The following is a 12,205-nucleotide window of genomic DNA, read 5'->3' on the forward strand; positions in this document are numbered from 1 at the left end:
TCACAGTAACCCTTATTTTTCCTTTTATGCTCTCCATAAAGCTTGCTTCTTTTAAGTAAATTTAATAATTTGCATGAAAATTTGATTTGATTGAAGAGTAGTTATTCACATTACAAAAAGAGCAATAGTAGGTTTCCCTTACGCAGCAAACAATGTGTTTGGTAAAAGTACTATTTAAACTCTTTCGTGCCTGTAAAATGTTACCTTCTTTAGAAGCAACAGTGAAAAGGTTACAGTTAAACCCTCCAGACTCCCTTTCCCTGAAGATTTCTAGAGTTTACCTTGAAAGGGCACCTAGTTCTTTAAAAAGTTGGAGAGCTATTTATAATTGCTAATTGAAGGACATCTCTAGAATAGATGTATAAACACAGAAACTTGTAGGCTAGAGTAGAACAGACCCAAATTTTAAAGCAGCTGTATCTGTATTGCATGAACAAAGAAAGCCTATCAGGGCAGAGGGCAGTTGTTGCTTGTACTTAAGGAGGGGATCCTCTGAAAAGAGTTATCAGGCAGCATGGAAAAGCTGCCTTGGTTATGGGACAGGTGCAACTCTGATTTGGTAATTAAGATTTTCCTGAAATTATTTTTAATTCCTGAACTGTCCTTCCCTGAAGGCATGCAACAGAAAAATTATTGCATCTTTTCATTTGAAGTCAATGTCACTCTTTTCTCAGTAATATATCTTCACTTTTTTTTTTTTTGGGGGGGGGGGGTGCTGGGGATAGAACCCAGGGCCTTGTGCTTACAAGGCAAGCACTCTACCAATTGAGCTACTTCCCTAGCCCCTATCTTCACTTTTATTAAATATTGCACTTGACAATATTGCACTTGACAGTTGACCCTTCAAGAATGCATACTTTATCCATACTTCAAATACATCATAATTTAATAACCCTCATTATTATTTTTAAAAGCATTATTTGCCAGGTGTGGTAGTGTGCGCCTGTAATCCCAGCAATTTAGGAGACTAAGGGAGGAGGATCACAAATTTGAGGTCAGCCTAGGTAACTCAGTGAGACCCTCAGCAGTTTAATGAGACCCTGGCTCAAAGTAAAAAAAAAAAAAAAAGGTGGGGGATGTAGCCCAGTGGCAGAGTAACCCCTGGGTTCAATCTCCAGTTTAAAAAAAAAGGGGGGGGGGCATTATCAATTTTCTATGACATTTAAATATGTTCTTCCAAATATAGTTGTGATTATTAACACTGATAAGCACTACAATACTATGCACAGGACAATGATCAGGCACTGAAATGAATGGCATAAAGAATCAACAACAGGCTTTTAACAACCAATGTTTTTAAAAACAACCTTAATATCTACCAATATCATATTATTAAAGTGTGGGTATTTTTTTCTTCCTGTGTAACCTGCTCCCATCTTCCCAGAGCTTTATGTATGGTTTCCAGTCCTTTGTAGACAATTTTTTCCCTCAACCAATGGGTATCAATTCTGTGACATTTCACATTTTGGGTGTGGCTATAAAACTAAGATAATAAAACTTCACCTGTCAGGTCTAACAGGAAGAAATTCTAACACTTCCAAAAAAGTATCACCTACATTATTCCAAAGCAAATGAAACTGAGTGCAGTAGGATTTTATGTTCCTTAAAAAAAAACAATGTAGGTCTCTATTAGAAACAGGATAAGAAATCACACAAACTAATGAAAGAAAATTGGGAGCTAATGGCTGGAGTCAGGGCTGGAACTGTAGCTCAGGGGTAAAGCGGGTACTTATTACTAAGTTCAAGGCCCTGGGCTCAAACTCTAGCATCAGTAAAAAAAAGTTAGAGACTAGAATTATCTGAAACATGGAACAGACAGGATTCAATGAGGAAAAACAATAATTTTTTTTTAGTGTAACAAATACCACACAGACTATGAAAATTCTATTTATTTAGGTATGTAAATCCTAGACTGACCATTTTATACAAAAAAAATTTTCACATTGAGATAAAAACAAAAAAATGCAATGTATAAAAGGTTGATAAGAGAATGATAAAAAGAATATTTTAAAACCCTCAAGTACATTTTCTAATTAGTTTTGGAGAGATTATGTACTGGAACTGTTTATTTAAAATACTGAAAACTCATGCAGAAAACCTGTTTTAGAATCATTTTAACTTAACATATTTTAATGTTTAGGTTATTGTGAATTTAATGTAACAAAAGTACCTTATACTGGATTATAAGCAACGGAGCTCCTTACCAATAATTTACCAATGTATCATTTTCAAACTGGTAACAAATTGATTTTCTCTTCTCAGTATCACATACTCTCTACTACATGCACGTAAGTTTTTGCTTAGCCAGCCAAGGAAATAAGTATTGGAACTGCCTTAAATAACTAACTTGTTCTGTGGCATACTAATTTACTACTTGAAAAGTTAATTCCAAATTTAAAAAGAAGAAAAGCAGAAGTTTGGTAAATGCCACATGACATTTAATGTTTTCTAGAAATAACCCCCCACCCCCCTCCGCCAAATTATTCTGATTTTCCAAGAAAAATTTAAGCATGCTTTCTAAGGTCTGTTTCTTTGTCTCAATATAAGCATGGTAAGAAGAGCCCAGAAACCCACCTCAGTGTGTCTTTGATGTAATGCATTATATTCCTTCTTCAGTTCTGCTTCTCTTTCTTCAAGTCTGCTAACTGAAATTAAGATACATACACTTAATCAAAACCAAATACAAGAAATTTACTTGAAAATGTCTGCCTTTAAAATGTGGAATCCTTAGCAACTTTAAGACTCAGTGCTTCATATGAAATTCTGTACAAAGCAGCAACCTCATTTCATCATCTTTAATAAATAAAACTTTCAGAGATGGAGAATCAGGGTGGGGAAAAAGAACTAAACATCAGATTGGTCCTCTAATATGTACGTTTATTAGGTCATCCTTCTAAATAGATTTTTTTGTTTGTTTTTGGTACTGGGGATGGAACCCAAGGGCTCTTTACCACTGACCTACAGTCCTTTTTAGTTTTTATTTTGAGATAGGGTCTAAGTTGTCAAGGCTGGCTTCAAACTTACCATCCTCCCTCCTCAGGATTCTGAGTTGCTGGAATGACAGGTGTGTGCCGCCATACCCAGCTTTTAAATAGTCCCCCCTCCCCCAAATTATAGAATTACCTCTTTTAAAAACAAAATTCTCCTTAAGGAAGTTTTAGTTAGCAATTGGGGCCCAAATCATTGATTCCTAATGTTTCCTAGTCCTATTCAAGATCCTTTTCAGTACTATCGTGAAAGTGTCATTCTAAGAACTCTGCTCAATTTCAGGGACTCATCTTCTTTTATTTAGCTCCCTCTGCTGATAGATTTTGTGAGTGGCACTGATGTGGAATAGCACAGAATAAAACTTATGATATTAAAATAAAAAAGAAGTTTTAGAGCCTGAGATAAAGAATGTCAGAGTAGGATATAGGAAAGAATGACTGCTAGAAAAGAAAAATGACTCAGAGAAAAAGTGGAATCAAAGTGAGACCACAAAGAAATTACAGTACTCAAGACAGATGGTAATGAGAGTGTTCTAGACACTAATACCACAGAGGAACAAAGAACCATGCTGCTGGTGAGGCAGAAGGAAGATTGGCCAATTGAAAGAGGTCACAATGCCTAAGGAGCTGTGGGAGATACTCATCTTTGTGAATCCATATTTTCTTGATAATGTGCAACCAATACAAAAACTGGGATACTGAGGCTAAAATGAAATTCAACTATCACCCATAAACTTCAATTTCATAAATGTGTATTCATAAATAATTGAATAAATGTGTATTCATTAGCAAAGCCTCATTATTCTTGTCAGCTAACTTGTTACAAACTCATAAATATATTTATATCATCATTATTATCTCTACTTATAGTAGCTAACATTATAAACTGTTTATTATGTCCTAACTGTATATAAACTAACTTATTCAAGATTGACATTAACCTTATGATGAAAATATCATCATTATATTCATTGAAACTTAGGAAACTGAGGCAAATAGTGACAAAGTTGACTCCTATTTATAATAGGGGTATTGTCCAGAATCTGTGTTCTTTATTCCATGCTATGGAGAATCTCAACAAACACTCCTTTTAATCTGTTTTATATACTGGAGTCTACTCTAAGATTTCACTGAAGGAAGGGCAAAAGCTTTAAACAAAAAATCCCCCTGTTCCTAAGGCAATAAGAAAAATTGGCAATAACCCAATTATACATTGAACTGTCAAGCAAAAACAAACTCAATTTTATTAAACATGAGGGACAAGCACACTGCTACGGTTTGGATATGATTTGTCCCCCAAGGGTTCCTGTTTGGAGGCTTTGTTCCCAGGTGACTAGTGAAAGGCCTTTGGGTCACTGGGGTGGCTGCCCTTGGAGGAGATTAAGGCAGCTCTCCTAGGACCCCTAAGTTTTCATGAGAGCAAGTTGTTATATTAAAGGACCTGACCCCTGAATTTCTCTCTGGCTTCTTGTTTTGAGATATAATGCCTTCCTCTGAAACACACTCCTGCCACTGTGACACCATCTATCACTAGGCCTTCACCAGAGGCCAAACCAATCCTCCTCTCCCACACTACTCAATCTTGGACTTTGAACTTCCAGAACTATAAACCTCTTTTCTTTATGGTTAGTCTTCTTTGGGTATTTGGTTATAGTAAAGAAAATCAGATTAATACATTAAAAGCAAACATTGCTACTCATCAAATTGGCTAAAATAAATATAATATACCAAGTGCTGGTAAAGATGTAGGACAAGTGCAACTTTCATATACTACAGTGGGGAGTATTAACTGGTACACCCAACTTGAAAATTTTTTGCTAGGCTTAAAAAGTAGAATGTTTGCCAATTCTATGACAAAATAGTTTCACTGCTAGGAAGTACACATACTCATCCAACAAAAAGCATTTGAAATGAAACAATGTTCAAAGAAGCACTATCCATAATCATCCAAACCTGGAAACAACCTAACTATCCATGAACAGCAGAATGGATATTCATGTACTGGAATACATGAAAAATGAACAAATTATTGTTCCATACATATCATGGGTGAATATCACAAGCAAGATGTTGAGGGACCAAAGTAGAAACCGAAGAATATAACATTCAAAGACACACAAAACTAAAGTGTTAGAAATCAGAATAGTAGTTACCTTTGGGGAGGAGTTAATCTCCCAATGATGAACTTATGTATATAAAGCCCCACCCTTCCCCACTTCAAACATAATGTGTATCCATTCACACAGCTGCTTTCCTTGGCTTGAATATTCATTATGTTCATTACTCGTTATGCAATGAGTTCAACATGTAGCACAGAATTTAAGTAGACTGGCTAGAACCTTCACAAACATGTTGTGCACCCAGGAGTAGTGGCATGTGCCTGTAAACCCAGTGACACAGGAGCCTGAGGCAGGAGAATTCCAAGTTCCTCAGCATTTAGCAAGACCCTGTCCCAATTAACAAAAAAGACTGGTTATGTGACTTGATGGTAAAATGCCCTTGGATTCAATCCACAGTACCACAAAAACAAATAAGACCAAGTTGTATTGTTTTTATTTCAAATTCACAGGGAGAGAGCAATAGTGTTACCAAATTAGAGAAATTATAAAAGGAAACAAAGATGGGTAAAGAAAGATAAACTAGAATTACTCTGTTGAAGGTCATGTTGGTAATTTCTACAAGCAATATGTATATCCTTTGATAATGTTATTATTCTTATTTATCCTACAGATACTTATACCAATGCCCAAAGATATGAAAATGAAGACCTTAGGTAACATATTTTATTATGACCTCCAAACTGGAACTACCCCTAAATTTGTCATTCGAAGGTTCATCAAGAAAATAATGAGTCATACAATATCATGTAGTGGCTTTCCTACTTATTTGCCACGTGACCACAAGTAAATTAACCTCCCTGGGTCTCAGTTTCCTTGGGTAATAACAGTGTATGAGAATTTATATTGAATTAATATTTGTAAAGGACAATCAAGAGTGCATGGCACAAATGTGTTTTTCAAATGAACTACAATAATTAAAGGTGCTCTCAAAAGGAAAGCAGTATATCTGTAGGTACTAACATGGGATGGTGTCAAGAACTGAACAGAAGGGTGTTGAATATATATTGTAGAAAATTAAAAACACAAAATACAAAACCACTGAAATGTCCACAAAACAATAGCTCTTTCCCACACTCTTCTTATTTTGACAAAAATCTTCCTAGCCATTCATATGCTCTTTTCTTATTCTCATATCACACATTCAATATATCAGCAAATACCATCCACTCTACTTTCAAAATTAATCTAGAATCTGACCCCCTTTTCACCACCTGACACTTTCATCATGGTCCAAGATATGACTTCTTAACTGGATTACTGCAATTGTATACTGTCTAGTATCTCAGCTTAGTCTTTCAGTACATTCTCAAAATAGTCTGAGTGGAATTGGAGAGTGACTACTTTTTAATGGCTTCCTGTCACATTTAAAATGGAGGGGGGGCATTCTTACAATGGTCTACAAGACTTCTGTCAAGTTACTCACACCACCCTTCTCCCTAACCCCATACAGAACTTTAATGTCACGACCTAAGTGTTATGGATTGCAATTGCCTCCATTCCCTAATTTCATGGGAGGAAGCCCTAACTCCCAATGTGATTGTGTTTGGGAGTAAAGACCTAAAGGATGTAATTGAAGTTAAATGAGGTCATGATGGTGGGGCACTTATCCAATAGGACTGATGTCCTTTTAAGAGGAAGAGATACCAGAAATATTTCTCCACATAGAAAGAAAAAAGTCATATTGGGACACAGAGAGAAGACTGCTACCTGCAATTCAAAGGTGAAGGGCCTCAGAAAAATCCAAACCTGCTTGTAAGACTTCCAACCTCAATTTCGAGAAATAAATTTCCACTACTTCATCTACTCAGTTTATGGTAATTTGATATGACAGCTTTAGCTTACTAATATATCAACTAAATACCATTAAGTAAGCCTCAGAGAAGCTTTTATACAAAGCATTTGTTAAGTGACTTTGTCAGAGCCTATAGCGTACAGAAACAGATCCTGATTTTATACTGGCTTACTAATCAATGGTCTGCATAGCTTTGTTGTAATGTACGAATTAGCAAGACTATGGGGAAGAAATAAAAGTCTCAATATATCACTAATTTTTGGATTTCCAATATCTATTTGAATGAATATAACCATGGTTTAATATATCCACAAAAATTCCTTGAAGTTCTATTAATCAATTTATTCTCTTTAAGCATTCTGTATTATCCCTATCTATAATTCCTTCAGCCTCCATTCATAGCTTTCTAATCCATTAGATTTACTTTCTACTTAATTTATTCCCACTTGGCATCACTTTCTTACTTTTGCCCCCAAAATAACATTTGATGAAGTATCAACCCATTCTCTAAGCCTCTTGAAGAAAAAAAATTCTATACTTAGTAATCTCATAAATGATCTATTAATATTTCTTAGCAAGGATTTATCACACACAAAAAAGGTCATTTAGCACATGTAAGCTACAGGGGGTTATACCCAACTTGTCCCCTATCTGTTATTTTTAAACAGATTTTATTTTTGGAACAGTTTTAGTTCACAGCAAAATTGAGCAAAAAGACAGATAACTCCCATTTACCCACCCCTTGCCCCACACAAGGACAACAACATCCCAAATGAGAGTGGTACATTTGTTACAATCAATGAACCTACATTGACACATCATGACCCAAAGTACATCATTTAATTAGGTTTTACTCTTAGTGTTATACATCTTATGGGTTTTGGAAAATGTATAGCAACATATACCCAGTTTTAAAGTATCATACGAACATACAAAGAGGGTTCCCTACCTTTAAAAATTCTCTGTGCTCTACCTATTCATCTTTTCCCACCTACCATCAATCCTCAGAAAACACTGATTTTTTTTACTGCCTATGTAGTTTTGCCCTTTCTACATGGTATATAATTGAAGTCATATGGTAGACTTTTCAGATTGGCTTCTTTCACTTAGCAATAAGCATTTGAGATTACTCCATGTCTTTTCATGATTTGATAGATAATTTCTTTTTAGCACTGAATAATATTCCATAGTATAAATTACCATAGCCTATTCCTATAATTTTCATATGAGCCAAAAGTCTTGAAATTACAAGCCTTAAACACTCATCATTTCTTTTTTTGATTGAACTCAGCGGCACTCAATCACTGAGCCACACGCCCAGCCCTATTTTATATTTTATTTAGAGACAGGGTCTCACTGAGTTGCTTAGCACCTCGCCATTGCTGAGGCTGGCTTTGAACTCTTGATCCTCCTGCCTCAGGCTCAGAAGCCACTGAGATTACAGGTGTGGGCCACCACGCCTGGCAACCCTCACCATTTCTAAGCACAAAAGTTAAGATTCTTAATCCAAAAAAACTATATTTTAAGATATTTTCAACTAGTATTATGCACACTGAAAACCTATATAACAGATGGTGTCCATGTTTTCACTGTTTTAATGCAAAATAAATCATAAATACACTTTAAAAAGCCAAGCTCTGTTTTTGTTTTTTTTATACAAATATATTGTGCCTGTTTCACTAGTCGATAACAGCAAAATACTGAATTCTGCATCATCTTAAATAAAACATACAAATCTCCTGGTTAAAATAACTAAATTAGATTTAAATCTAATCAGCTGGTCTAGCATAAGTATCATCCACTTTTATCTTCCTCTCCAATCCAATACAAGAGTAAATTATAAACTATTGACCTCACCTTTTTACTTAAGATCCTTTACTGGGCTGGGAGATAGCTCAGCTGGTAGAGTGCTTGCCTTGCAAGCACAAGGCCCTGAGTTCCATCCCCAGTACGGAAAAAAAAAAAAAAAAAAGGAGAGAAAGATCCTTTACTAATTTATTCTCTGTCCCATTAAACAGAAGGTTTATCGTTTTGTAGTTATACTTAAATGTATCACTGATAACTAATCTACAAATCAAAACAAGAAGACTAATAATATATTTTATTATGAGTAGGCAACCACACACAGTTTTACAGAGATAGTTTAAACATTAGTTTATCTACTTCCCCATTTATGAACAAGGCACTAAATAAGTGAGGATACGAAGGGGAAACCCAAAGAATATGTCCCCAAGTAGTTGTCCATTAAATTTAACTCTGTAAAACTTAGGTTTTCACACAGCTAAATTAGTGGTTTGGTTATTTCTAGCTGTGAGATCGGTAGGATATACAAGCAATTAATTGAAAGTAGTAAGGGCTAGGCGTGGTGGTACACACCTATAATTCCAGGGACTCCAGAGACAGAGGAAGGAGGATTGCAAGTTCAAAGCCAACCTCAGCAACTTAGCAAGGCCCTAAGCAACTTAGTAGAACCAAGGGCTGGAATATGACTCACTGGTTAACCATCCCTGGGTTCAACCCCTGGTACCAATAAGGTGACAAGCAGTGAGAGATCACAAATATATATAATTCAGTCCTAAAAAGGAATTAGGTACCAATACATAATACAAAATGAATGAACTTTATGCTAAGTGAAAGAAGCTGGTCACAAAAGACAATCTATTGTAAGATTCTATATAAAATATCTGGGTTAGACAAGTCCACAGAGATCAAAAGTAGACTAGTGGTTGTCCAGGAGTAGGGGAAGCAGGGAATGTGGAGAGTGCTAATAGGCATGGAATTTACTTTTGGGGTGAGGAAAATGTTCCCAAATTAATGGTGGTGATTGCACAACTTTGTGAATATATTAAAAACCTGAGTTGTATATACTAATGTGTTGGATCTCATCATATGCGAATTATATTTCAATATAGAAGACTAAAGACTAACCTAACCCTTAACACAATCAGGAAATTATCTCCTAATTTAATAATAACCTAAATTACCTTCTAATTCAAGAATAAAAAATCAAATGATAAGGGAATGAAATCTCAACATTCAGTAACTGTTGACCATATTAATGAATATGCAATGATGGGGTTTTTTGTTTGTGGATTTTTTGCAGTGCTGGGGATAGAATTCAAGGCTTCGCACTCATGCCAGGCAAGTGCTCTTATCATTAAGCCACATTCCCAGCCTACAACAGTTTCAAAGCAATGATAAAATCAAACCAGAGGAACCAGAAGTTTTTTTGTTTTGTTTTGTTTTGTTTTAATCAGGTTATATGAGCACAAATTTTAAGTGTTACATTTTCATTAAAACTTTCTTTCTCAGATAATTCACAGTACGAATACATAGATGGTTGCTAAACTCTGAGTACATTCATTCCCTTGCCTCAACACTTTAGCAAAATCACCACCTACGAAGCAAAGCAAAGCTAGCCAAATGTTAACCAAAGTAGTTTTCTTCTTTTCTTGGGGACACAAAGCAAGACTATAGCTCCTGCATTTAGCCTCTCATTGAGTTATACACAATGAAGTAGAAGCAAAGGTGACAACGCTACTACCACACTCAATCCTCCGTTCTCTCTCCCATCCTCCAATTTAATGCAGGTGACTATGATGAAATTGGGAAGCTATAGAAATTGGAAAGAACCTTTTATCCAAAGAAGCTACCCACTTATCACTTTTTAAACTTCACACAAGCAAGAAATAACATTTGAGTCATTCTACAGTCATGTTGCCTAACATTGGGGATACATTCTCAGAAATGCCTTATTAGCTAATTTCTTCACCATGTGCACATCACGGAGTATACTTACACAAACTAGAACAGCTATCATGTCACTAGGTGATTTAATCTTATGAATCTGCTATTGTATATGCAGTCCATCATTGACTGGAACATCATTATGGCCAGACACTAAGCACACATCTGTAATCCCAGCTATTTAGGAGGTTGAAGCAGGAAGACTGCAATTGGAGGCAGCCTGGGCAACACAGTGAGACCCTTTCTTAAAAAAAGTTTTAAAAATTGTAAAAAGGGTGAAGCAGAGTGTAATTCAATGTTAGAGAGAACTTGCCTAGAAAGTTCAAGGCCCTGGATTCTATCCCTAGTACCACAAAAATAAATAAATAAATAAATAAAAATCATTGGACTATGTGTAATTTTCATGATTTGTTTGCTACAATAACCAAAGTTAGCTTAACATATATCAGCTTATAAACTTTCATGTGAAGTCCTCATAAAAGATGTCATAAATCAAAGGTACATCACCCCATTACACTTTAGAATAGTGTTTATATCTGTTATGCTGAATGACATTTCTTTTTAAATTTGTTTGTTCTTTAGTTATATGACAACGGAATGTATTTTGACATATTATACATGCATATAGTATAACTTCCCATTCTTTTTTTAAAATTTTTTTGTAGTTGTTGATGGACCTTTATTTATTTATGTTTTTATGTGATGCTGAGAATCAAACCCAGTGCCTCACATATACTAGGCAAGTGCTCTACCACTGAGTCACAACTCCAGCCCCTAACTTCCCATTCCCGTGGTTGTACATGATGTGGAGTTACACTGGTCGTGTACTGACTGACTTTCTGAATGCTATTCTGGCAGTTACTGTTTCCTCCCTAACATAACAATTACCTAGGTAGAAATTATTAATGACTTTCTGTATTTCTTTCACCTGTACTGTGATCTAAATATTATCTTTTTAGGTATGAATAGTACCAATCATATAAAGATCGTAGTATATTATCTTATAACTGATCATATAATATGTAAGTTATGTATTATATATACATATGCCAACTGAGATTATGTAATACACCAAGATCACACAGTACAAATTCAGAACCTCTCACTCTTTTCTGAAAATACTTAAAATAACTCAGTACAACATATCCCATAAACTCAGTTTACTCAAGGCTTACGTCACATGAGATGGAACGAACACTTTTGAAAAGTACCTTTTAACACAGGGAAGAACCATCTCTCTTCAGAGTCTTGAATGCCACTAAGGAACCAGTAAAGGAAAAAAGAGGTAAAGAAGAAGGGAAGGGAAGAGCAGAAAAGAAAAGTCCTTGGGCAAGGACTATAGATAACCAAGAAGCCTCAAGTATCATAAAGTTAACCAATGCCTATATTGTTATATTACTTCTAAAATATATTACAAGGTTGTTTCTTGTTTAATAGTTCCCATGTGAACTTCAAAATAATCTTAGGAAAAAATCCTAAAATCTTATCTTTGCACATGAAAACAAGCTACAATCTGCCATTAATTGGAAACAAATAAGTTTCTGTTTATCCTACCTATT

General features: G+C 35.3%; 2 protein-coding genes across 4 annotated transcripts in view; one reads left to right on the plus strand and one right to left on the minus strand.

Annotated features, from left to right (window-relative positions):
* LOC306657486 (nucleoside diphosphate kinase A) overlaps nucleotides 1-12,205 on the plus strand; it is a 162,579-nt gene that overhangs the window by 95,333 nt on the left and 55,041 nt on the right. The window lies entirely within an intron of this gene.
* Nucleotides 1-12,205, minus strand: part of SPAG9 (sperm associated antigen 9) — a 128,405-nt gene that overhangs the window by 82,948 nt on the left and 33,252 nt on the right. For all 3 annotated transcript variants that reach the window (XM_079133540.1, XM_079133542.1, XM_079133541.1), the window contains exon 3: nucleotides 2,575-2,645. In XM_079133540.1, the coding sequence (XP_078989666.1) occupies nucleotides 2,575-2,645 (71 nt within the window). The remainder of the gene's footprint in view (nucleotides 1-2,574; nucleotides 2,646-12,205) is intronic.

The sequence above is a fragment of the Sciurus vulgaris genome, assembly GCF_902686455.1.
Source record: "Sciurus vulgaris genome assembly, chromosome: 3".
NCBI classification, from domain to species: domain Eukaryota; kingdom Metazoa; phylum Chordata; class Mammalia; order Rodentia; family Sciuridae; genus Sciurus; species Sciurus vulgaris.